A 27,614-nucleotide genomic window follows, 5' to 3' on the forward strand; every position below is an offset into this window, starting at 1 on the left:
ATATCAGTGGGAGTTCCAAGGACATCTACCCACTTTCATACAGTCCTTCCTCTTGGGCAGGTATTGTAGAAACAAGGTTGGGAATTTCCTGTCTGGCTGTTTTAAGCAGGGTATGGAGTCCCTCAAGGGAGTGTTCTAAGTGTCAAAGCATCTACCACTGCAGTCAACAGTATTGCGCCCGCAGTATGGTATCCAGTACCGTTTTCTGTGTTAGTGGACGACTTCTCCATCTCTGTGCATCACCCAACCTTGGAACAGCTACTCAGCAATTGTATTTGACGACTAGGCGGTTGGAGAAATGGTCTTACACCACAAGTTTTAAATTACCTTTGGAAGAAACTGTTCGTATTTATTTTAATCTCTCCCACTCTTTTTGATGTACCCATTTTGAAACTGGGCGATATTCTTCCCACTTTTAGGGAAAATGAGAAATATCATTTCACATTTTGATGAGACACTAACATGGCTGCCATAACTTAAATACCTAAAGCAGAGATGTCTCAAGGCTATAAGCAAACATCCTTAAATCCGTTAGTCATAGGTCTTGGTGAGATGATAGGGCACATCTGCACCAGCATTATAATGCACTTGTGCGACCCTGGCTTGAAATGAATATCAGGTTTATGGATCAGCAAGGCCTTCATACCTCAAAATTCTGGAAGCCATCACACTAGGGCAACAAGCCGTCAAAAGGGGCTTATCGCACAACTCCAGTTGCTAGCCTGTGTGCAGAGGCTGCTGAGCCTCCGCTATTTGACGTCTTCTCATGTTACGCAAACAGGGCTTTGCCCATTACCAAATAGCTAGTATCCTTCTCCGTTGCACAGGTGCCAAAGGAACAGCTGTTCCGTTACAATCCATGGGCAGTGAGGCCATTTGGAATACATGTTACGGAGAGCCTTGAGTTACTACAGATGAAGACATTAAGGTCCAAAGCCAGGGTTGGAGTAGGGGTCCCCGTAGTTACTAAAGAGGCTCAGGTTACTTTTCAAACTGACTGCTTGCAGGGAACTTGCACACCAGACTGTATTTTTAAAAATGAATTTAATTGTTTTACATCTCCACCAGGATTTTGTTACGGTTGGCTCTAAGCAGGAGAATTTTACCAGCTGCTCTGTAGTGTTCCTTGATATTGTCTTTATAATAGGATTCCAGAGCAGCTTTCAGTTTATTACGCGAAATTCTTGCCATCTTGAGTGCACTATAGCAGATGACATGGCGTCATGACAAGAAATTCCTCATCTGGTCAGATTCCCACACTGCCCTTCATGCTATTGGTCAGATGCAGCCTGCAGATAGAATGGCGCAAGAAGTGCAGGAAGCTCTCCTTCACTTGCATTGACAGCGCAAGGAAATAATTTTCTGTTCCAGGGCACATAGGGATATGGGAAAACAAACTTGATGATGTGGCTGTCAAGGATGTTTGCTCCCTTCTACCTCCTGCTCGCTGTTCAGTCCTCATGCAGGCTGTTATCTCATTTGTAACTAGGAGGTGGTGGAAGGTTCAGTGGCTGAAAGTGAGGAATAGTAAGCTACATTCAGTAAAACCTTTAGTGGCTTACCACCTTCCAACCACGACAAGCTGAAAAAGAAGCGCTTTCCCAGTTTAGAGTGAGACAGTGCCCATTGATGCACGGCTATCACTTACATTACGAAGAGCTATCAGTGTGTTACAGATACGGGACACAGTTGTTGAGGCGACAGATTGTAATAGTGTGCATTTTGATATGATGACCTGAGGGCTGAAGTGGGTCTCCCACAGGTCCTGCCTTCTGTTTTAACTGCTAATGAGACGTGTGTGTTTCACATTTTAAGATTTTTTTGGGATGCCTGGAATTCTTTCCAAAATATTGGGTGTGAGGTTTCAGTGTGTCACAAAGTAGCTTGGTTAACCATTATTTCTAAGTAGCCTTTCAACCAGTCATCAGTCCCCTTTTTAACTGTGTCTGTACTGGTATTTTATCCTTGATTTTATCCAATTATTCTTCTGAGTTTTTTGTTGAGGGCTTTTCTGATGCTCGTCTTATTGTGGCTGTCTTTTCAATGCTTGTGTGTGAATGCAGTTTCGTTTTACGATTTATTATAATTTTTAATAGATTTTCACCACACTCGTAAGTATATCATTCATGCAAGGGCGCTGATTACATTGTTCTTAGCGACCTCACCAGCCATCACCATCAACATTATCTGTGTGGGGTGTGTACATAGGCGTAGATTAAGTAACTTCAGGCATGTCCAGGGAATTGTGTTGGGACCCTTCTGTTCATGTTGCATGTTAGCGACCAGGTAGATAATATTAATAGTAAACTCAGACTTTTTGCAGATAGATACATTTATCTGTGATAAAGCACTGCCTCAGAAAAGTGGCAGAAGTTTCAAGTCAGAACATGATCAGATTTCTGGTGCAAAGATTGGCAAGTAGTTTTAAATGCTCATAAAGATAAAATAAGGCATGTCACAAAATGCAGAAAAATATTTTACTATGACTATGTCAGTGAGTCACAGTTGGAATCAGTCAACTCATACAAATACACTCCTGGAAACTGAAATAAGAACACCGTGAGTTCATTGTCCCAGGAAAGGGAAACTTTATTGACACATTCCTGGGGTCAGATACATCACATGATCACACTGACAGAACCACAGGCACATAGACACAGGCAACAGAGCATGCACAATGTCGGCACTAGTACAGTGTATATCCACCTTTCGCAGCAATGCAGGCTGCTATTCTCCCATGGAGACGATCGTAGAGATGCTGGATGTAGTCCTGTGGAACAGCTTGCCATGCCATTTCCACCTGGCGCCTCAGTTGGACCAGCGTTCGTGCTGGACGTGCAGACCGCGTGAGACGACGCTTCATCCAATCCCAAACATGCTCAATGGGGGACAGATCTGGAGATCTTGCTGGCCAGGGTAGTTGAATTACACCTTCTAGAGCATGTTGGGTGGCACGCGATACATGCGGACGTGCATTGTCCTGTTGGAACAGCAAGTTCCCTTGCCGGTCTTGGAATGGTAGAACGATGGGTTCGATGACGGTTTTGATGTACCATGCACTATTCAGTGTCTCCTCGACGATCACCAGAGGAGCAACAGTGTCCCTAATTTGCTGGGAAGTGGCGGTGCGGTCCCCTATGGCACTGCGTAGGATCCTACGGTCTTGGCGTGCATCCGTGCATCGCTGCGGTCCGGTCCCAGGTCGACGGGCACGTGCACCTTCCGCCGACCACTGGCGACAACATCGATGTACTGTGGAGACCTCACACCCCACGTATTGAGCAATTCGGCGGTACGTCCACCCGGCCTCCCGCATACCCACTATACGCCCTCGCTCAAAGTTCATCAACTGCACATACGGTTCACGTCCACGCTGTCGCGGCATGCTACCAGTGTTAAGGACTGCGATGGAGCTCCGTATGCCACGGCAAACTGGCTGACACTGACGGCGGCGGTGCACAAATGCTGCGCAGCTAGCGCCATTCAACGGCCAACACTGCGGTTCCTGGTGTGTCCGCTGTGCCGTGCGTGTGATCATTGCTTGTACAGCCCTCTCACAGCAAGTATGGTGGGTCTGACACACCGGTGTCAATGTGTTCTTTTTTCCATTTCCAGGAGTGTACTTGGATGTAACAATTTTCAGGAATATAAATTGAGTTTATTGGCAGACTGTGGGGAACATTCAGTCAGGAGACTGCTTATAAGCAGCTTGTGAAACCCACCTTAGAATATTGCTCAAGTGTTTGAGACTGATACCTAAACAAAGAGGGGCAACATGAATGGGCAGAGGTTCCTTTGACTTGCTGGAGGGCGTGACAGAAATGTTGGAAAACACGAATTGGCAGACACTTTAAGATGGGCGCCAATTATAGTGTGAAAGCTTATTTACAAAGTTTGAGGAACCAGTATCAAGTGAAGAATTTTCAGATATTCGTAATCTTCTGATACAGCATTAGTAGTGTACTGCTTGACACAGTCACATCATTTAAATATGTGGGCATAATGTTGCAAAGCGACATGAAACTGAAAGAGCATGTGAGGATTGTGGTAGGGAAGGCGAATGGTAGACTTTGGTTTATTGGGAGAATTTTAGGTAAGTGTGGTTCATCTGTGAAGGAGACCACATGTCTCTAGTGCAACCTATTCTTCAGTACTAATCGAAGGTTTTGGATCCATACCGGTTATAATGACGAGGTGCATTCAAGTTCTAAGGCCTCCGATTTTTTTCCTTATTAACTACTCACCCGAAATCGATGAAACTGGCGTTACTTTTCGACGTAATCGCCCTGCAGACGTACACATTTTTCACAACGCTGACACCATGATTCCATGGCAGCGGCGAAGGCTTCTTTAGGAGTCTGTTTTGACCACTGGTATATCGCTGAGGCAATAGCAGCACGGCTGGTGAATGTGCGGCCACAGAGAGTGTCTTTCAGTCTTGGAAAAAGCCAAAAGTCACTAGGAGCCAGGTCAGGTGAGTAGGGAGCATGAGGAATCACTTCAAAGTTGTTATCACGAAGAAACTGTTGCGTAACGTTAGCTCGATGTGTGGGTGCGTTGTCTTGGTGAAACAGCACACGCGCAGCCCTTCCCGGACGTTTTTGTTGCAGTGCAGGAAGGAATTTGTTCTTCAAAACATTTTCGTAGGATGCACCTGTTACCGTAGTGCCCTATGGAACGCAATGGGTAAGGATTACGCCCTCGCTGTCCCAGAACATGGACGCCATCATTTTTTCAGCGCTGGCGGTTAGCCGAAATGTTTTTGGTGGCGGTGAATCTGTGTGTTTCCATTGAGCTGACTGGCGCTTTGTTTCAGAATTGAAAAATGACATCCACGTCTCATCCATTGTCACAACTGACAAAAAAAGTCCCATTCATGCTGTCGTTGCACGTCAACATTGCTTGGCAACATGCCACACGGGCAGCCATGTGGTCGTCCCGTCAGCATTCGTGGCACCCACCTGGATGACACTTTTCGGATTTTCAGGTCGTCATGCAGGATTGTGTGCACAGAACACACAGAAATGCCAACTTTGGAGGCAATCTGTTCAACAGTCATTCGGCGATCCCCCAAAACAATTCTCTCCACTTTCTCGATCATGTCGTCAGACCGGCTTGTGCGAGCCCAAGGTTGTTTCGGTTTGCTGTCACACAATGTTCTGCCTTCATTAAACTGTCGCACCCACGAACGCACTTTCGACACATCCATAATTCCATCACCACGTCTCCTTCAACTGTCGATGAATTTCAATTGGTTTCACACCACGGAAATTCAGAAAACGAATGATTGCATGCTGTTCAAGTAAGGAAAACGTCGCCATTTTAAGTATTTAAAACAGTTCTCATTCTCATCGCTGGCGGTAAAATTCCATCTGCCGTATGGTGCTGCCATCTCTTGGACGTATTGACGATGAACGTGGCCTCATTTTGAAACAATGCGCATGTCTCTCTCTCTTTCCAGTCCAGAGAAAAAAAAATCGGAGGCCTTAGAACTTGAATGCACCTTGTAAAGAAAGACATCAAACCAATACGAAGATGAGCTACTAGAATTGTTACTGGTGAGTCTGAATGACACTCAAGTGGAAGACAACATACGAGAAATTGGGGCTCATATGGAGGCTTATAGGCAGTCGTTTTTCCCTTGCTGTATTTGCTAGTGGAACAGGAAAGGAAATAACTCGTAGCAGCATGGGATACCCTCTGCCATGCACCGTGTGGTAAATTGTGAAGTATCTATGCAGATGTAGATCCCCCAACATATTGATCCTGTAGGATACATGAAGACAGTGTTCTGCAAGTGTGTTCTTCGAAAAGTTGGAAAAGGGCTTTGGGGAACATTTCCTATCAAGTGCACAAGTTATTCACAAGCACAAATAATTTTTGGAAGGCTGAGAACACGTTGAAGATGAAATTCACTCAGGGATACCTTGAACTTCAAAAACCAATGAAAGCTTTGAACGTGTGCGTGCTCTTATGAGATCAGACTGAAGTCTAACGATAAGGATAATTGGTGACATGTTGAAGAAAGACACTTTCACTGTACATCAAATTTTGACTGAAGTTTTGTGCAAGCAAAAGATATGTGCCAAAATGGTGCTGAATAACCTCACAAACGAGCAGAGGGACCACTGAAGAGGTGTGTGCATTGGTCATCATGAGAGGATTTCCAGTGACCACGAATGGTCATGAGCACAGATGATGAATGCTGCATTTTTTAGTACGATCCTGAGACAAAACGCCGAAGTGAGGAGTGGCACACTGAGACACCTCCTTGAAGAAAAAAAGCTTGAATGAACAAATCGAAGAGCAAAGCAATGGTAATCGAGAAAGCCTTAAAAGGACGTCATTTTGGCACTGTGGAGACCATTCAAAAAATATGACTGACACGAAGAAGACATACCAGTTGAAGTCTTCCTGTGCTGGTACCAAAGCGTGGAACAACTCCGCCAGTGTGTAGCTACTGAAGGCAACTACTTTGAAGGGGAAAGTACGGTAGTTTGAAAAAAAAATTCTGGTACATAAAAATCCATCTCATTACTCTTCTGACACACCTTGCAGATGTTGTAGATGCATGTGAGATCCAAGAAATTCGCAGCACAAATGTGAAGAAAAAGAAGTATGATTGCTAGAAAACTGCTGAGGCTTTCATATATGCACCTGAGAAAGAGCATAAATTTTCTAGATTTTTACATTAGGTAGGAATAGAATAAGTAGGCACAGCCTTTTTATTTCTTTTTATTAGAAAGGAATGGCACAATAATTTTCCCTGGAAGTAAACAAGTATGAATATGAATCTATTATGCTGATTGGGATTCTCATTTCTTATGCTCGTTGTTGATGTATCATTGTTAAGAAGCTGTGTAGAGGATTTTATCAATTAGCCTGCGATGGATTGTAAGTTTATTTCACATTTCATAAATCATACTTTGATATTATTATCCTTATACATACTTTGATAAAATCATTTAAGTTCTTTGCATACATCAGCACAGACATCAGGAACTACATTGTTCAATAACAGTAACGTCACCACCTGTTGAAAGCCTGAATAATCACCTTCTGTGTTGTGGCAGAAAGAGAGTCTATGAAGTTTTGGAAAGTTACTGACAGTGATGTGGAGCCAAATGCAGTCTAGTTCTGAGTAGAGGTGCAAAGGCAGTATCAGGGTGTTGTATTAGTGCAGGTTGCATACATTCAGGGGCAAACTTGATTGATTTATGACCCCTTGCCCCTCTCTTTAAGCTACTGCTTTGTTAATTGATTTATGGCTCCCCTAATTGAGTTGCCTGTGCTTCAGAGAAACCACCCTCCCCCCTTCAGCTCCACTCCTCCCCCCAATTGTGAACTCCCCTTGCCAATAAAAGCACACCATTGATATCAAATTAATTGACTAATTAATTAAATCATTAAATTAATTCCCCCTCCCCTCCTGAGAAATCCCTATAACCCTCTCCCTACCTCATCCCCTCCCCCATCTGGAAATTGGTGTGAAAAGGACTCAGTCTATGCTGGAGAGGAAGAATCTCATGACAAGAAATTCAATGACATAGCAAAGGATATACTGTTTATTTATAAAATTCAATTTGCAGGGGTTGAATCTCTGTATTTGGCAATGTTGGAGCAAAGGGAGAACTGACGCAATGTCGATATCAATGCTCATCTACAGCAACTACATGTCCTAAATACATTGAGATTTTGTCTTGATAAGAAATTTTCATGTGTGTGCTCAGCTAGACATACAGGGACCGACTGAGCTATTGCACAATGCCATCATCCTCTCCCAGAAAAAATTGGCGGGAGAAAGACTCATCCAGTGCTGCAGAGGAGGCTCCCATGACACAAAATTCAAATCAATGTCAATAACATAATGGCACTTATTATTTATTTAATTAGTTTGTGGGAGGCAAGGCTCCCTCGCCTCATTAGAGTTAACTTATGCATCCCTACCCACACTTCTAATGATGTAATAACTTTAAGCATTGAGGAATGGAGTAAAGTGCGGTATATTATCCGCTGTTTGGGGTCTTCAGCGTGTGTGTGTGTCGTCCAGATGCTGCCACGAAAGTCAGAAACTACACATTGTCCTGATTACAGATTACGATACTAAATACCACCAGCTGTGGACTGGATATCAGACTCCTATGATCTCGCAGCCCTCAAACAAAGCATCAAGTGGCTTCATTCTGGTTGTCAGGAAATTCCAGACTCGTTTCATGTCTCTGTCTCTCTCAAGAGGCCCCTTCCTGTTTGTCTGTGTGAATCAATGTCTCCAAACACGTGGAAAGAGGTTTTCATTTCTCCTCAGAATGCTGTGTTCCTGTTGGCTAATGTTGGAGCATAGGGAGAACTGACGCAATGTCGATATCAAAAGTAGAGGTAAATTGTTCAATTGCAGTACCTTAACAAATTAATTGTTTAACAATTTAGGGGACAAATAGACTGCTTAAAAAACTCACCACCACCTTACGATGATCCTTCTTTGTAATAAAACATATTTTTTATGTTTTGATTATCACATACAAACATTATGTAAATCAAGTAATAAAATTTCCGCCACAAATATATCGTGGCGCTAAATATATCTGCAGTTGTGTTTGCACCAATGTTTGAGAACACAATTACACTCCTCCACCACAATGTTTCCACTGAACATATCAAGCGAAAAAATACAACTGATCCCATAAACTCGCTGTGTGCTGTGCATCAACTACCAGGAGCCACGGTCGCGCCATCCGTTGCTTGTAGGGACGTTGCACCATCTCATGAACATTGGTGAGGAGAGGCCTGCACACATATCGAGTATGTCAGCAGCTGCATGCCCATCCCCTGTCATCCACATGCTTGCTGTACTGAACATTCATAGGTCAAAGAGAGCAACTGATCAATTTACATGGGTGGAATAATCGTCTGATGTAAACGCCCGCCATTTTGAATCTTCTCACACTAAACACGTCTGCTTCTGTTGCATCTCACCCAGCACTTCGCTAGTCTCTGCTGTCACAGGCAAGAACAGTCAGGTCGACACATTATTTTATCTGATCTCCTGTCACAGGCTGAGCCAATCCGCGACTTCCGTTCGCCAATTCCTCGTGACTACTCTTACCACGGCACAGCGTGAGTCAAACAGCAGCGGCTTGAATGTATATAGTAGTTCTAACCAATTTTACCCTTACATAAACCCCCAGTTAAAACAAAACACTTTAACTAATTCAAGAGAGCAGTACCGTTGAGCATACACCTTGAGTTTATTACGCAAAATACTTGTATACAAGTTATTTTCGAAGACGGAAGAAATCGTGGTATACATGAGTTTTTGCACTTGTCGTTACTTGTTCTGAAACTTCCGTAAAAATATGGCATAGGTTATATTTCCTCTAAGTATTCTCTCATCAGGTAAAAATAAAATCTGTTCTACTCAGCTTAATGTCTGTTACGTCCTGCATCATGAGGCGAGAATATTAAAGCACATTTTTGGCTCATGGCGGAGTGCTAAGATCTACCTGTGTCACGGGATGCCTCTTCACTTTCGAAATCTATTAAACTAAGGAAATGCGTCACCACATACGAAATCTCTTTAGTCAACAGCGCAGAGAAGTTGTAAATATCAGATTTATTCTACATATCACTTTATAAATTCGGTGACACATCTGATTTTATTTCGATAGTCATCTCTCTCTGTGTAAGTGGGGGATAGAAATTTCGTTAAAAAATGTCGCCACAACGAAAAAAACGCCTGATTACCGCTCCAACTCCCAAATCTTATACGCGGCACCCTAGCCATCGCTTCCACCTCCCAGGTAGCATGTCATTGATATCAAATTGATAAACTAGTTAATTAAATTGATCATGAGAGTCACTTTGGGTGGTGAGTTTTTGCCAGCAATCGGATTACGCTCGCCAGGTAGCTGAAATGGGAATCCCTGGAGGGAAGAAGATGATGATTTCAAGGAACGCTATTGAGAACCAACATTTGAAGCTGACAGCAGAAGGATTCAACTGCTGCCAACATATATTTCCCGTAACGACCGCACTATTAACAACATGACCATAACGACTATGTTACTGTCACCCTGCATAAAAAGCGGTCTTGGTCCACAGGCCCACACAAGAGTCGCTAAGAATATCCATATTAAAAATTATACATGCTTTATAAATCAAGGTATGGTATTGCTTCTGATGAAGTGGTTTTCCACACATACCGCAACATTAAAGGTAAATGTTGATCACTGGGGTGTGCACTAACAGACCGCAAGTGCATGTGCAAGTCGGCAGCCCTGTAAGCTCGTGATAAAATCACCATTCTCACCGAATCTCGAAAGTAGTTCGGCTAAGGAACATGGTAGTAAGCCGATATTGGCAACTCCCTCGTAGCTCTGCTAGACATTTCTCGCTAACAATTAGAATTTGTAATATATTCTATCTCGACTCCATGTAGAGAGTGTGACAGAGGTTCCACGATGTCTCTACAGGGTTATACGCGAGGAAGGATGGTGGTTGATTGAGAATGATCACATACAGTAGGTGATGAGTTATGTGAGGAATCACTTAAGAAATGCAACACTACATTGAAGTCGTAAGAAATGCACAAAATCCTATGACCAATACACAGGCTTTTCATATCGATAGTGTTATGCTTTCTGATATAAATTCTGCCAGCGATTTGGAATCAAGTCTCTCCATTCTATGACACACTTTCACTGGATCCTGTGGAGATCTCTTTGATTGATTACAGCCACTGGTGAATCATATTCGTATCACTTCGATATCTCGAAAAGCGTCACCTTCTTCGAACCCATCTTCTAAGGATCCCATTCAACAAAACTACAACTTGGTTTTGGACGGTCTGTCCACAGTTTGTAACTGTTCCTGCCTGCAGCTTTGTCCATGTGATTGCTCCAGTTTAAGTCGGAACTGAGCAAAAGTCAGAGAGGCTATAACTACCACCTTCTGCGTCCTGTGGAGAAAAGGGTGAGCTGAGTTAATTTGACAGGAGAAGCTATAACTACCACCTTCTGCGTCCTGTGGAGAAAAGGGTGAGCTGAGTTAATTTGACAGGACCGTGTTTTGACCACTCGCTGGAAATGGGATTATGTTGTTGTAGCTCTACAAAACGTGTACAGTGTATGAGGCCAGCGCCAAACGAAGCTTTCTCCTGCAACATAGGGTAGTATAGACAGTACAAGCAGTTGTGGTGGTGTTCATTATCGAGAAAATTAGCAAGACTTTACATCATGCAAGAATTGGAAGGACAACAAGGGTTTTGCTACTGCATTGTGGTGTGTTCCCAAAAGCAGTGTATGACTACAGCTTCGTATGCCACCATACATTTTGTTTCTTTCACTGTGACTTCGAGTTCTGTGTCATGTGCTAAACCGATATTAACACATCTGGACCCATTGGTTCTCACAAAAAGTGGACATTGCATGGTGTAAACTATGCTGCTTCCACAACACAAAGGTTGGTTGAAATAAAAGACAGGGATGGTGTTTCTCATTGACAGAAATGTGGAGAACATCATGACTTACGGAAAGAGTTTGCGACATTGTGGAGCAATTACAAACAGCTATTTGAAGATGACTGATGATCACAACATTTAAACTCATGTTCCACAGTGATGTGGTAGCAGATGCCTTGGTGTTCCATTTTCAAAGGGCCCCTGAGCACCAATTCTTCATATTGCAGCCATGTACATGAACACTGTTTCGGTGCTGGCCATCCCTGGAAGAAGTTGATGCCTCCAAGACTCTCCATCTCAAACAACTAGTGTCAGTGAACCATTATGTGGTAATGAACAGCACACCAGTGGATAGAGGGGATAACAAAGGCTCTGACAATATGGGACGATGTACTGTAATAAGCATCACAGTTGATACTGCGATCAGTTTTAGCAATTTTACCATTTTTTCCATAATTTCAACGCCAACCAATGACATGGAAGCCTGCTTCCCAATTTCTGTATCATCACTAAATCACCCCTCCCCTACTTTGCGAGTACCGTATACTAGATTGCGAACTTAGATAAATGACTATACAGTGCATCCATTCATTGTTCATTCTTGGACATATACACCAAAGTATCCTAGACAGCATCTTATACTGATGCAGTTTGGATATCTACATATTTCAAGTACTTTGATCATAGTGCCTAATTTACGATTACAATTGACCATCTTTCCCCACGTGGATGAGAGTCACAGAGTATTCTTGCATCCATAGCATGAAGTTGAAGATTGAAAGATTTCCCTGCATTGTCTTTGACCAACTCTCCCTGTAACACTGTAGCCGATTTAATTTGCAGCTGACCAGAAGCAAGAGGATACTATACTCTACATTCCATGTCTCATGAGGGAAAAGAGTGAGCCATGTCTTGTAACTGCTATTCAACGAAGTCTGTTCCATAACAGTCTTACTCATAGCACTTATGCAAGTGCACAAGATCTCTTCAGATGTGCACATAGGAGATTAGCACCCCCTTATCAGTTTATAGAACATATGAGTGTTACGCTGATGAAACAGATGGTTAAGAAGCAATATGTGGTTTATGCATGATGGAGGTCTATACACACAGAGTTTGAAGCAGTTTACATAAATCAACTATGCTATCAACTCTGAAGTGTTCTAGTGTCTGGGGTCAGTGCCAAGAACGTATCAGCAAAAGATCAATGACTGTAGAACATAAACACATGCACTGCTGAGGGTACACAGCTCTCCACATAAACACTCTATAATGTTAATGCCATGCAGTTTCTGAAATATTAGTCATGTGGAGTGCAATGCTATTAATACTATAATGCAGGACATATATGTCTAACATCTGACATATATCCACCCTGCAAGTTTTCTATCCCACTCACTACAGTGAAACTTTTAAGATGATAAAACTACTACATTCTACACCAAAGAAAACATACAGTCTTTGTGATACATGCACAGTATAGCTTTCTGCAGGTGTGTAGCATGCACTGATCACATCCAATTACAGTACAGAAATTATACTATGCTCGCATCAATCCTATAAAATGATCAGCAGCAATGGAGAATGCCTCTTCCAAGAAAACAGAAAAATGCACAGCAGTGGTATTTGACATGTTAAATTACATATCATGCTGCTACTACCTCCATAAACAGGACATATGTCAAACATAGGGTTTGCAGTAACTCACAAACACCTGTCACTATCTCAGTCACTGCAGTTATGAAACTGAAGACTCAATTTATGTCTGAGATGTGCAAAGAACTGGAGTAATTCACATACATCTTCATTCGTCAAGAGGAGGGTGGCTAAAACAAGTTTTCCATCAGTGGACATGATTCATCGTACATGCATTGGAACTCCTCTGCTGGCTGTGGTAGGCAGATGTTTGCTGTTGATGAGTGCAGATAGATGGCGCTCTAAGTCACACACAGAACATGCAGATGTACACAAGTCAGTTGCACGTTATAACACACAACTGATGCACCCCAACAGCAAAACAGGAAATAAAAATGGTTCAATGCTTAATAAATGACCTTTGGCGACGTTTCCATCTCTCTAGAATGCATTATCAGTCTACCATTACGTCATATCTCTTTATAACCCGTCTCAACCGATTACTCTATGTACTTTCTGTTGTTGTTGTGGTCTTCAGTCCTGAGACTGGTTTGATGCAGCTCTCCATGCTACTCTATCCTGTGCAAGCTTCTTCATCTCTCAGTACATACTGCAGCCTACATCCCTCTGAATCTGCTTAGTGTATTCATCTCTTGGTCTCCCTCTACGATTTTTACCCTCCACGCTCCCCTCCAATACTAAATTGGTGATCCCTTGATGCCTCAGAACATGTCCTACCAACCGAACCCTTCTTCTAATCAAGTTGTGCCACAAACTCCTCTTCTCCCCAATTATATTCATTACCTCCTCATTAGTTACGTGATCTACCCATCTAAATCTACAGCATTCTTCTGTAGCACCACATTTCGAAAGCTTCTATTCTCTTCTTGTCCAAACTAGTTATCGTCCATGTTTCACTTCCATACATGGCTACACTCCATACATATACTTTCAGAAACGACTTCCTTACACATAAATCTATTCTCGATGTTAACAAATTTCTCTTCTTCAGAAACGCTTTCCTTGCCATTGCCAGTCTACATTTTATATCCTCTCTTCTTCAACCATCATAAGTTATTATGCTCCCCAAATAGCAAAACTCCTTTACTACTTTGTCTCATTTCCTATTCTAGTTCCCTCAGCGTCATCTGACTTAATTCGACTACATTCCATTATCCTTCATTCCGTTCAACTGCTCTTCCAAGTCCTTTGCTGTCTCTGACAGAATTACAATGTCATCGGCGAACATCAAAGTTTTTATTTCTTCTCCATGGATTTTAATACCTACTCCAAATATTTCTTTTGTTTCCTTTACTGCTTGCTTAATATACAGATTGAATAACATCGGGGATAGGCTACAACCCTGTCTCACTCCCTTCCCAACCACTGCTTCCCTTTCATGTCCCTCGACTCTTATAACTGCCATCTGGTTTCTGTACAAATTGTAAATAGCCTTTCGCTCTCTGTATTTTACGTCTGCCACCTCCAGAATTCGAAAGAGAGTATTCGAGTCAGTATTGTTAAAAGCTTTCTCTAAGTCTACAAATGCTAAAATGAGTCGTAGAGTCAGTATTGCCTCATGTATTCCCATATTTCTACGGAATCCAAACTAATCTTCCCCGAGGTCGGCTTACACCAGTTTTTCCATTCAGCTGTAAAGAATTGGCGTTATTATTTTGCAGCCGTGGCTTATTAAACTGACAGTTCGCTAATTTTCACATCTGTCAACGCCTGCTTTCTGTGGATTTGGAATAATTATATTCTTCTTGAAGTCTGAGGGTATTTCGCCTGTCTCAAACATTTTCCTCACCAGATGGTAGAGTTTTGTCAGGAATGGCTCTTCCGAGGTTGTCAGTAGTTCTGATGGAATGTTGTCTACTCCCGGGGCTTTGTTTCGACTTAGGTCTTTCAGTGCTCTATCAAACTCTTCACGCAGTATCATATCTCCCATTTCATCTTCATCTACATCGTCTTCCATTTCTATAACATTTCCCTCAAGTAGATCGCCCCTGTATAGACCCTCTATATACTCCTTCCACCTTTCTGCTTTCCCTTCTTTGCTTAGAACGGGGTTCCCATCTGAGCTCTTGATATTCATACAAGTCGTTCTCTTTTCTCCAAAGGTCTCTTTAATTTTCCTGTAGGCAGTATTTATCTTACCCCTAGTGAGATAAGCCTCTACATCCTTGCATTTGTCCTCTAGCCACGCCTGCTTAGCTATTTTGCACTTCCTGTCAATCTCATTTTTGAGACGTTTGTATTCCTTTTTGCCTGCTTCATTTACTGCACTTTTATATTTTCTCCTTTCGTCAATTAAATTCAATATTTCTTCTGTCACCCAAGGATTTCTACTAGCCCACGTCTGTTTACCTACTTGATCCTCTGCTGCCTTCACTACTTCATCCCTCAAAGCTACCTATTCTTCTTCTACCGTATTTCTTTCCCCCATTCTTGTCAATTGTTCCCTTATGCTCTCCCTGAATTTATGTACAACCTCTGGTTTAGTCAGTTTATCCAGATCCCATCTCCTTAAATTCCCACCTTTTAATCTACCAATAGATTGTGGTCAGAGTCCACATCTGCCCATGGAAATGTTTTACAGTTTAAAACCTGGTTCCTAAATCTGTCTTACCATTATATAATCTATCTGAAACCTGTCAGTATCTCCAGGCTTCTTCCATGTGTACAGCCTTCTTTTATGATTCTTGAACCAAGTGTTAGCTATGATTAAGTTGTGCTCTGTGCAAAATTCCACCAGGCGGCTTCCTCTTTCATTTCTTACCCCCAATCCGTATTCACCTACTACGTTTCCTTCTCTCCCATTTCCTACTACCCAATTCCAGTCACCCATGACTATTAAATTTTCATCTCCCTTCACTATCTGAATAATTTCTTTTATTTCATCATACATTTCTTCAATTTCTTCGTCATCTGGAGAGCTAGTTGGCATATAGACTTGTATTACTGTCGTAGGCATGGGCTTCGTGTCTATCTTGGCCACAACAATGCGTTCGCTTTGCTGTTTGTAGTAGCTTACCCGCATTTCTATTGTTTTATTCATTATTAAACCTACTCCTGCATTACCCCTACTTGATTTTGTATTTATAACCCTCTATTCACCTGACCAAAAGTCTTGTTCCTCCTGCCACCGAACTTCACTGATTTCCACTATATCTAACTTTAACTTATCCATTTCCCTTTTTACATTTTCTAACCTACGTGCCCAATTAAGGGATCTGACATTCCACGCTCCGATCTGCAGAACGCCAGTTTATTTCTCCAGATAACGACGTCCTCCTGAGTAGTCCCCGCCCGGAGATCCAAATGAGGGACTATTTTACCTCCGGAATATTTTACCCAAGGGAACGCCATCATCATTTATCCATACAATAAAGCTGCATGCCCTCGAGAAAAATTACGGCCATAGTTTCCCCTTGCTTTCAGCCGTTCGCAGTACCAGCACAGCAAGACCGTTTTGGTTAGTATTACAAGGCCAGATCAGTCAATCATCCAGACTGTTGTCCCTGCAAATACTGAAAAGGCTGCTGCCCCTCTTCAGGAACCATACGTTTGTCTGGCCTCTCAACAGATACCCCTCCGTTTGTGGTTGCACCTACTGTACGGCTATCTGTATCGCTGTGGCACGCTAGCCTCCCCTCCAATGGCAAGGTCTATGGTTCATGGGGGGAGGATGTACTTTCTATCATCCTTTAATGCAAGTCCATGTCAGTCTAGAGGCAGATGGTTCTCTTTTCCAGGAAAGCATCAAAGATACCTGTCAACTTGCATGTATCACCCAAACGTCAGTGCATACAAGACCATAGATATATTTAGTACATGATCTATTTGTTGCGGAAATTTCATTACTTTAGTCGTGTAATGTTTGTGTGTTATACTCAAAACGTTGAAAATATGTTTTATTACAAAGAAGGATCATCATAAGGTGGTGGGGAGTGTTTTAAGCGATCTATTTGACTCCTGTAAATTGCTAAACAATTAATATGATAGCGCAGTGCAAATGGACTATTTACCTGTATTTTTGATATCGAAATTGCGTCAGTTCTCCCTTTTCCCCAGCATTACTCAATAGGAACACAACATCCTGAGGAGAAAGAAAATTTCGCCTTTGTGTTGGAGGTACTGGTTCACACACACAGACAGTAAGTGACCTCTTGAGATACAGAGACAGGAAGTGAGTCTGGAATTTCCTGACCAACAGAATGCAGTCACTTGATGCTTTGTTTGGGGCAACAATCGATGGTATTTAATATCGTGATCTGTAATTAGGACTGTGGGCAGTTTTCGACTTTCATGGCTGCGTCCACACACACACACACACACACACACACACACACACACACACACACACAATAAACACGGGAGACCCCAAATGGCTACTGTACTACACTTTATTCCGTTTCTCATTGCTTATAGTTATTATGTCATGGGAAGCGGGGGTGGGGGCGCAGGCATGAGCTCTACCCAGGTGAGGGAGCCATATCTTCTGCAACTGATTAAATAAAGAACATGTGTCAATGTATTATTTAGATTGATGTGAATCTCTTGTTATGGAATCCTTCCTCTCCAGTACAGAATGAGTCTTCTTCCCGCCAACGTTTTCTGCGAGAGAGTGAGGGATGGGCGATGGAATGTCGTCTGGTGATGGCATTTTGTACTACCTCAATCAATTCATGCATGTCGAGCTGGACAAACACATGAAAGTTTCCCAACAAAACAACACCTCCAATCTGCAGCAGTGTAATTAAGACATACAGTTGCTGGATGTGAGCTCTGCCTGTCAAATAAAGAGATTGAACGCCTGAGAATTGCATTTTATAAATAAATAGCATGTTCTATGCTACACTCCTGGAAATGGAAAAAAGAACACATTGACACCGGTGTGTCAGACCCACCATACTTGCTCCGGACACTGCGAGAGGGCTGTACAAGCAATGATCACACGCACGGCACAGCGGACACACCAGGAACCGCGGTGTTGGGCGTCGAATGGCGCTAGCTGCGCAACATTTGTGCACCGCCGCCGTCAGTGTGAGACAGTTTGCCGTGGCATACGGAGCTCCATCGCAGTCTTTAACACTGGTAGCATGCCGCGACAGTGTGGACGTGAACCGTATGTGCAGTTGACGGACTTTGAGCGAGGGCGTATAGTGGGCATGCGGGAGGCCGGGTGGACGTACCGCCGAATTGCTCAACACGTGGGGCGTGAGGTCTCCACAGTACATCGATGTTGTCGCCAGTGGTCGGCGGAAGGTGCACGTGCCCGTCGACCTGGGACCGGACCGCAGCGACGCACGGATGCATGCCAAGACCGTAGGATCCTACGCAGTGCCGTAGGGGACCGCACCGCCACTTCCCAGCAAATTAGGGACACTGTTGCTCCTGGGGTATCAGCGAGGACCATTCGCAACCGTCTCCATGAAGCTGGGCTACGGTCCCGCACACCGTTAGGCCGTCTTCCGCTCACGCCCCAACATCGTGCAGCCCGCCTCCAGTGGTGTCGCGACAGGCGTGAATGGAGGGACGAATGGAGATGTGTCGTCTTCAGCGATGAGGGTCGCTTCTGCCTTGGTGCCAATGATGGTCGTATGCGTGTTTGGCGCCGTGCAGGTGAGCGCCACAATCAGGACTGCATACTACCGAGGCACACAGGGCCAACACCCGGCATCATGGTGTGGGGAGCGATCTCCTACACTGGCCGTACACCTCTGGTGATAGTCGAGGGGACACTGAATAGTGCACGGTACATCCAAACCGTCATCGAACGCATCGTTCTACCATTCCTAGACCGGCAAGGGAACTTGCTGTTCCAACAGGACAATGCACGTCCGCATGTATCCCGTGTCACCCAACGTGCTCTAGAAGGTGTAAGTCAACTACCCTGGCCAGCAAGATCTCCGGATCTGTCCCCCATTGAGCATGTTTGGGACTGGATGAAGCGTCGTCTCACGCGGTCTGCACGTCCAGCATGAACGCTGGTCCAACTGTGGCGCCAGGTGGAAATGGCATGGCAAGCCGTTCCACAGGACTACATCCAGCATCTCTACGATCATCTCCATGGGAGAATAGCAGCCTGCATTGCTGCGAAAGGTGGATATACACTGTACTAGTGCCGCCATTGTGCATGCTCTGTTGCCTGTGTGTATGTGCCTGTGGTACTGTCAGTGTGATCATGTGATGTATCTGACCCCAGGAATGTGTCAATAAAGTTTCCCCTTCCTGGGACAATGAATTCACGGTGTTCTTATTTCAATTTCCAGGAGTGTGTATTATTGAATTTCCGGTCGTGTGACCCTTCCTCCCCAGTACAGGCTGGGTCCTTTTTTCTGCCTGTATCCAAATTGGGGAGGGGAGGAGAGTATGGAGTGATGCTGTGAGGATTTCCCCATACATGTGGGAAAATGAATTTGTTGACTAAATTAATTAGTTAACTTGATATCAAATATGTGCTTGTGTTGGTGAGGGGAATTCCCTTAAGGGAAGGGAAGAAGTAATGGTGTTTCTCTGAAGGACAGATTGTCCCCAGGGTTTCGTAAATCACCCGTCAGGGGCTCATAAATCAATTAACAGAACAATAGGTTAAGTGGAGGAGGAGGGGGGGGGGGGTCATAACTCGATCAAGTTTGCCACCAAATGTATTGTCCACCCCTGGTAGCTGAGTGGTCAGCACGACAGAATGTCAATCCTAAGGGCCCGGGTTCGATCCCCGGCTGGGTCAGAGATTTTCTCTGCTCAGGGACTGAGTATTGTGTTGTCCTAATCATCATCATTTCATCCCTGTCGATGCGCAAGTCGCCAAAGTTACGTCAAATCGAAAGACTTGCACCAAGAGAAAGATCTACCGAAGGGAGGCCCTAGTCACACAACATTTATATACCGAATGTATGCAACCTGCTCTATCAAAACACCCTGATACCACGTTTGCCCCACCAGTATGCTGTACCACATGTTTCTTGGTTGGGAACCATGGCGCGCACAACCCGATCAAGGTGGGCCTACAGATTCTTGATTGTGTTTAAATCCAGGGAGTTTAGTGGCCATAGTAGTAAGGTAAACTCATCCTGGTGCTGTTTGAAGCACGCACATACATTGCAACCTACGTGACACAGGGCAGCATTCTGCTAGTACATGTCAGTGCGCCAAGGAAAAACATACTGCTTATAAGAGTGGACATGATCCCCAAGGGTAGATACAATGCATCTGGACACCTCCAAAAACATAGGTTTTTCATATTAGCTGCATTTTGCTGCCACCAACTGCCAGGTACTCCATGTCAGCAACCTCAGTAGTCATTAGACATTGTGAGAGTGCAGAATGGGTCACTCCGCAGAACCCATAGACTTTTAACGTGGTCAGGTGATTGGGTGTCACTTGTAACATATGTCTGTATGCCACGTTCTTAAACATCCCTAGGTCCACTGTGTCCGATGTGATAGTGAAATGGAAACGTGAAGGGACACACACAGCATAAAAGCTTATAGGTCAACCTCCTCTGTTGACAGACAGAGACCGCCAACAGTTGAAGAGGGTCATAATGTGTAATAGGCAGACATCTATCCAGACCATCACACAGGAATTCCAAACTGCATCAGGATCCACTGCAAGTACTATGACAGGCAGGAGGTGAGAAAACTTGGATATCATGGTCGAGCGGCTGTTCATAAGCCACACATCATGCCATTAATTACCAAACGATGCCTCGCTTCGTGTAAAGAGCGTAAATAATTGGACGATTGAACAGTGGAAAAACTTTGTTTGCAGTGATGAACCCCAGTACACAATGTGGCGATCCAATGCAGTGTGTGGGTATGGCGAATGCCTGGTGAACGTCATCTGTCAGTGTGTGTAGTGCCAACAGTAAAATCGCTGGTGGTGGTGTTATGGTGTGGTCGTGTCTTTCATGGAGGGAACTTGCGCCCCTTGTTTTGCGTGGTACTATCACAACACAGGCCTACATGGATGTTTTAAGCACCTTCTTGCTTCACACTGTTGAAGAGCAATTCGGGGATGTTAACTGCATCTTTCAACATGATCAAGCACGTGTTCACAATGCATGGCCTGTGGCGGAGTGGTTACACATAAAGTTAATGATTCTTTCAGTACTCATTTATGCTAACCTTAGGTTTGCCTTTAAACATGTAGCAAATAAACAGTTACCTGTTCATGAGGCAATCCAACAGTACTGGACACTGGATTAGATGTGTGATATACTGTGGCATGTGATACCCACATGCAGAAGTAGAACAGTCCTCTTAACTTAGTACTTATCCAGTAAATGACGTGCTCTATTGGTATAGTCTTTGAAGTGTGACTTAACGTCTTATGTAGGCTCCTGAAAACGTCTGTAGTTTGTTATAAATGGCTAGATGTCTTTTGTGTTTGTTTACATGATCATTTAAATCTTGAGGAGCAGTGGGGGGGGGGGGGGGAATGAGAGAAGGGATTGTTGATCGTGAAGTTTGAGAGAAGCGCATGGATCTATTGGAGATGTTTGCTATATTTGTTATGATAACGTTGCTCTAGTACCACCAGTGAAAATATTCTTTACCCAGGTCGTCTGCCATGTGATGTGTGACTAGCTTGGCATCCAGTGGAAATCAGTGATTGCCTCGGCAGCAGCATCATCCAGGTGGAAACAGGCAACCGGGCCAGCATCGAACTCCAGGTCAGTACCTACTGGGAGACGAGAGAGAAGATCCACATTGGCATGGAGAGCTGTGGACCGAAAACAGAAGTCGTAGGAATATTCCACTGGAAGCAGTGGGCAGACCTCATGGGGATAGCGGCGGTAGCTCTAAACAATGAGACCAGAGGTTTGTGGCCAGTGTATAAGGAGAAGCGATGGTCATAGATGAAATTGTGGATTTTCTGAAACCCAAAGATGATGCCCAAGGCCTCCTTCTCGATTTGGCTGCAGTTACGCTGAGCCAGAGATAGAATTTTGGAGACAAAGGCCACTGGGCGCTTGACATCATCGTACCTTAGTCTAACGCATTGGCAACCAAGGTGAGAGACTTGGTGGGGTGATAAGGGACAAGACAAGCTGGTGTCTGGAGAAAAGACTTCAGATGGTGGAACGCTGGCAGCCAGTCACAGGGAACATTCTTATGGAGGAGGCAGTGAAGTGGTTCTGCCAGAGCTGTGACATGTGCGATGAAACTGCTGTAGTAATTGAGTTGACACAGCACTGACTTGAGCTGGAAGGTGTCCTTCAGGGGTGGCAGCTGCTGAACAGCCTTGACATACTGGGGCGTCAGGCAAATGCCATTAGCACTCAAAACATGACTGCGGTATGTCACCTGAGGAACCAAAAAAAGACATTTCTCCTTGTTGCAATGTAAGCCGGCACCCTGAAGAATCTGGAAGAGGCACCAGAGGGTCTGGGCGAAGTTTAGGGTGGAGATGCCAGCAACTAAGATGGCATCAAGGTAGTTAGCCATCCCCGGAATGTCCCTTGTCAGTGTTTCCAAATATCGCTGGAATATGGGCGAGGCACTGGCGACCCTGAATGGGAGGCGGTTGTAACAGAAGAGCCCAAAAGGGGTATTGATTACCAAGATTGTTTTCGATGAATCTGAAGGCAACTATAGGTAGTCATGCCGCAGGTGAGGTTTGGCAAACACCTTGCTGCCAGCTAACGGGGACAGGATGTCATCAACCTTGGGTATGGGATATGACTCAATAACAGAGTGATTATTGACAGTGGCCTTGTAACCCCAACAAACATGCAGAGATCTGTTTGGCTTCTCAAGGACCTCAATGAGTGTAGCCTAACAACTATGGTGGACGGGTGTCAGGAGGATGCTCTCGGCCTCCGAGCAATGAAGCTCATCCGGTAGTCTGTCACAGATGGCAAACAGTACCGAGCGGGCCTTGTGGAGCTTCAGGATCGCTGAGGGGAGGAGTTCAGTATGGGCTTCGAATCTGGAGAACCCCAGAGAAGTGGCAGAGAACACGTCTGGGAAGTCATCCAGAATCTGCAGCAAGTGACTGTCTGCCGACAACGACTGGACAGCCAGGCCCGAATCATGTATCTTGAGGCGAATTAAGGGAAAAAGATCCATTCCCAATAAGTTGGTGGCCTTTGGGGCAGTGAGGACCAAAACACGGGCTGTGACATCATTAGTGAGGTACTGGACCTGAGCCAAGAACTACCCCTGTAGTCAGATGTTGTCGTTGCTGTAGCTCTTCAGAGAAGAATGGAATGGACAAAGAGGTGGTGGACTCAACTGACTCAACTGGGGGCAGGCGGCGAAGACCTGAGCTGGGGACTGCATAATGGAAGGAGAGTGGAAGGACTGCACATGAGTGTAGATAATGGATTAACAGGTGTCTAAAGAGGGATCTTTCAGCTGCAGAAGATCAGTCCATAAGGTGTCATCAGGGGAATAGGTAAGAATCATATCACCAATGAGTGCCGAACCATAAGCTTTCTTGCTGTGGGGGTTGTCATAGAAAAAACGACAGTCACGGGAGAGACCTTGCAGCATGGAATACATTCCCTGTATGAGTGTGCGGGAAGCTTCTGACAAGAGAAGAACTTATGACGTGCCTCTACCATGTGGACCTGAGAGTCAAAATAATCCAGTAGGCTAGAAGTCAACGCCTCTTAAGAGAGAGCATGAGATTCCATATCGAGATGCAACTGTTGCAGAAGGTGATAAACTTCTGGGCCCACATAGGCGAGGAAAAATGTGCGACGCTGAATGTCACCAGTGACATAATGAGCAATGAAGTGTTGCTCCAGATGAGCCACTTAGTTGCCCAAGGCTCAATGTATTTGTCGAACTTGGGAAATGCAGAGTGCATGGCACGGAGGCCCAAAAGCGGGGTAGCTGGGTGGAACCCCTGTATAGGCACCTTAACAGGAGGGGTGGACTTCACCTGTAAACGCTGAATAATAGGCTCAGTCGTTTGTTGCATATGATCCAACAGCGCTGTGACTTCTGCTGTGGGTTCATCAAGACCTGGAACACTGTCTGCCACAGTGGACAACAAAACTCGTAAACCAACTTGTCGCCACTGAAGTATCTGCGCTACCAGAATATAAATGCGAAAAAAATAAGTCCAAAAACAATTTATCGGACTCACCAAAACGAAACAACAATACAATATCCAAAAGAGCAACTGACTCGATCCCAATTGCAGATCGACACAAATACAAAATAACTAATAATAATAATAATAATAATAATAATAATAATAATAATAATAATAAAGACCCGACTCTTCACGGGGAGCAAACACAAGTAGTTCTACAACGTCATGAGGTTCGTTGACTGTACCAAGCGATCGGCCATCTAGAGGAGGTGTCTGGCCTTGGCTGCTAGGGCGGCAGCTCTGTATCCTTCTGAGCGGTGCGTAGAACTACCTTTTGCCGGCATGTGCGCCATCTTATAAAGCCTGTTAGCGGGTGTATCTGCTGCAACTATTTGCGATCACATACCTGGCGCGGCAAAGTACACTCCTGGAAATTGAAATAAGAACACCGTGAATTCATTGTCCCAGGAAGGGGAAACTTTATTGATACATTCCTGGGGTCAGATACATCACATGATCACACTGACAGAACCACAGGCACATAGACACAGGCAACAGAGCATGCACAATGTCGGCACTAGTACAGTGTTTATCCACCTTTCGCAGCAATGTAGGCTGCTATTCTCCCATGGAGACGATCGTAGAGATGCTGGATGTAGTCCTGTGGAACGGCTTGCCATGCCATTTCCACCTGGCGCCACAGTTGGACCAGCATTCGTGCTGGACGTGCAGACCGCGTGAGACAACGCTTCATCCAGTCCCAAACATGCTCAATGGGGGACAAATCCGGAGATCTTGCTGGCCAGGGTAGTTGACTTACACCTTCTAGAGCACGTTGGGTGGCATGGGATACATGCGGACGTGCATTGTCCTGTTGGAACAGCAAGTTCCCTTGCCGGTCTAGGAATGGTAGAACAATGGGTTCGATGACGTGTCCCCTCGACTATCACCAGAGGTGTACGGCCAGTGTAGGAGATCGCTCCCCACACCATGATGCCGGGTGTTGGCCCTGTGTGCCTTGGTCGTATGCAGTCCTGATTGTGGCGCGCACCTGCACGGCGCCAAACACGCACACGACCATCATTGGCACCAAGGCAGAAGCGACTCTCATCGCTGAAGACGACACGTCTCCATTTGTCCCTCCATTCACGCCTGTCGCGACACCACTGGAGGCGGGCTGCACGATGTTGGGGTGTGAGCGGAAGACGGCCTAACGGTGTGCGGGACTGTAGCCCAGCTTCATGGAGACGGTTGCGAATGGTCCTCGCCGATACCCCAGGAGCAACAGTGTCCCTAATTTGCTGGGAAGTGACGGTGCGGTCCCCTACGGCACTGCGTAGGATCCTACGGTCTTGGCGTGCATCCGTGCGTCGCTGCGGTCCGGTCCCAGGTCGACGGGCACGTGCACCTTCCGCCGACCACTGGCGACAACATCGATGTACTGTGGAGACCTCACGCCCCACGTGTTGAGAAATTCTGCGGTACGTCCACCTGGCCTCCCGCATGCCCACTATACGCCCTCGCTGAAAGTCCGTCAACTGCACATACGGTTCACATCCACGCTGTCGCGGCATGCTACCAGTGTTAAAGACTGCGATGGAGCTCCGTATGCCACGGCAAACTGGCTGACACTGACGGCGGCGGTGCACAAATGCTGCGCAGCTAGCGCCATTCGACGGCCAACACCGCGTTTCCTGGTGTGTCCGCTGTGCCGTGCGTGTGATCATTGCTTGTACAGCCCTCTCGCAGTGTCCGGGGGAAGTATGGTGGGTCTGACACACCGGTGTCAATGTGTTCTTTTTTCCATTTCCATGAGTGTAGTTTGTAGGCTAGCTCCGACCTCTGGTGAAGCTGTTCTGTAGTCTTCACGAATGGGTAGCAGTCGCTGGCGGCCATTGTTGGAGACCTGGTGGTGTGTTGTTTTGTGGCCGCCACTAAGTCTTTGTTTTGACAACATGGACGACGTAGGTTTTCCTGGTGACTGTATACCCTGTGATGCAGACATCCCATGATGGTTGGACATGAAGTGGAATGCTGATGCAGTACGATGTCAGAAGTGTTCAGCCATAGCAGAAAATGTGTGCTAGCCATGCAAAGTAATCCTGTTTCAACATGAAAGTTCTGGATTTATTGAGTGAAATGTGTGATTATGATTAATGTGAAGAAGAAACCGTACCACAGTATTTGTAACTTTGTAGGGTTGGCATTTTATGTTCATTCTCTCGTGTTTCCTTCAGTTCCCTCTGGTGCCTAATGCTTGTTCAGAGATAGAAGTGAATGAGAGTGAACACTGGTGAATGGTGTGAAGATATTTGTGTGCTTGTGTTTGCTTCCATTCAGTCTGGTGTAATGAAGCTTAAACAATAATTCTTTCTTCATTCCATACACGTCTAGAATGGGAAGAAACCCTAACATATGCTACCATGCTAAGTATCCTCAGCTACGCACTTCGCAAGGTTTTGCAGAGTGTTTGTACAGAACACATTGCAGATGAAACTTGGGTGGTGGTCATGACAGGTCTTAAACATGTACATGGAAATCATAACAACATTTAATATCTCGGTTTATTCTTTTCCAGTGGCTACATGAGTGGGAGGAGCCTGATGATCTCGATAGTGCACAGGACCCACTGAGCATCGCTAAACTGGTGAGTGCTGCTTCACATTTGTGTTATTCTTATTTTGTTGTGGATAATTGCGTTGCATAGCATGAGTAACAGTTTATTTGTTTATGTGTTTATATATTGATTATCTTTGGAGAGCAGCTGTATGAATATCAAGAGCTCGAATGGCAAGCCAGTACTAAGCAAAGAAAGGAAAGCTGGAGGTTGGGAGAAATAGTAGAAAGACCATACAAGGGAAATAAACTTCAAGACAGTGTTGTAGGATTTAGATTAATATCAGATGGGAGATACGATATTGTGAGAAGTATTTACCAGAGCATTGAAAGACGTATGTGAAAACAAGGCTCGTGAGGTAGACGACATTCCGTCAGTGATCCTTGGCAAAACTGTTGTTCCTGATGTGCAAGATGTGTAAGACACGTGGAGTACACTGGCAACAGTGTAATAATTCATTTACAAATAAGACAGGTGTGAACATTACTGAAACATAAGTTCAATAATTCATGGTTACAAGATACTAACACAAATTATTTACAGGAGTATGGAAAAACTGGTAGTAGCAAACCTCAGGAAGACCAGTTTGGGGAAGGTAGCAACACACAAGGTAATACTGACCCAGTGAGTGTCTTAGAAGACAGTTTGAGGTAGGAAAACGGGGATTTATAGATTTAGAGCAAGATTTTGACGAAAATGACAGTAGTATACTGAAACTCTGAAGGTAGCTGGGGTGAAATACAAAGATCGAAAGTTCGACAACTTGTACAGAAATCAGACCGCAATTACAATAGTTTATGGACATAAAAGGTCAGTAATAGTTGAGAAGGAAATGAGACAGTGTTGAAG

At 44.6% G+C, this 27,614-nt stretch overlaps 1 protein-coding gene across 1 annotated transcript in view; it reads left to right on the forward strand.

The window, feature by feature from the left end:
• LOC126291789 (zinc finger protein 454-like) overlaps positions 1-27,614 on the forward strand; it is a 176,330-nt gene that overhangs the window by 63,948 nt on the left and 84,768 nt on the right. The window contains exon 5 of the mRNA XM_049985485.1: positions 26,727-26,795. Within this exon, the coding sequence (XP_049841442.1) occupies positions 26,727-26,795 (69 nt within the window). The remainder of the gene's footprint in view (positions 1-26,726; positions 26,796-27,614) is intronic.

Source organism: Schistocerca gregaria, chromosome 9 (genome assembly GCF_023897955.1).
Source record: "Schistocerca gregaria isolate iqSchGreg1 chromosome 9, iqSchGreg1.2, whole genome shotgun sequence".
Classification (NCBI taxonomy): Eukaryota; Metazoa; Arthropoda; class Insecta; order Orthoptera; family Acrididae; genus Schistocerca; species Schistocerca gregaria.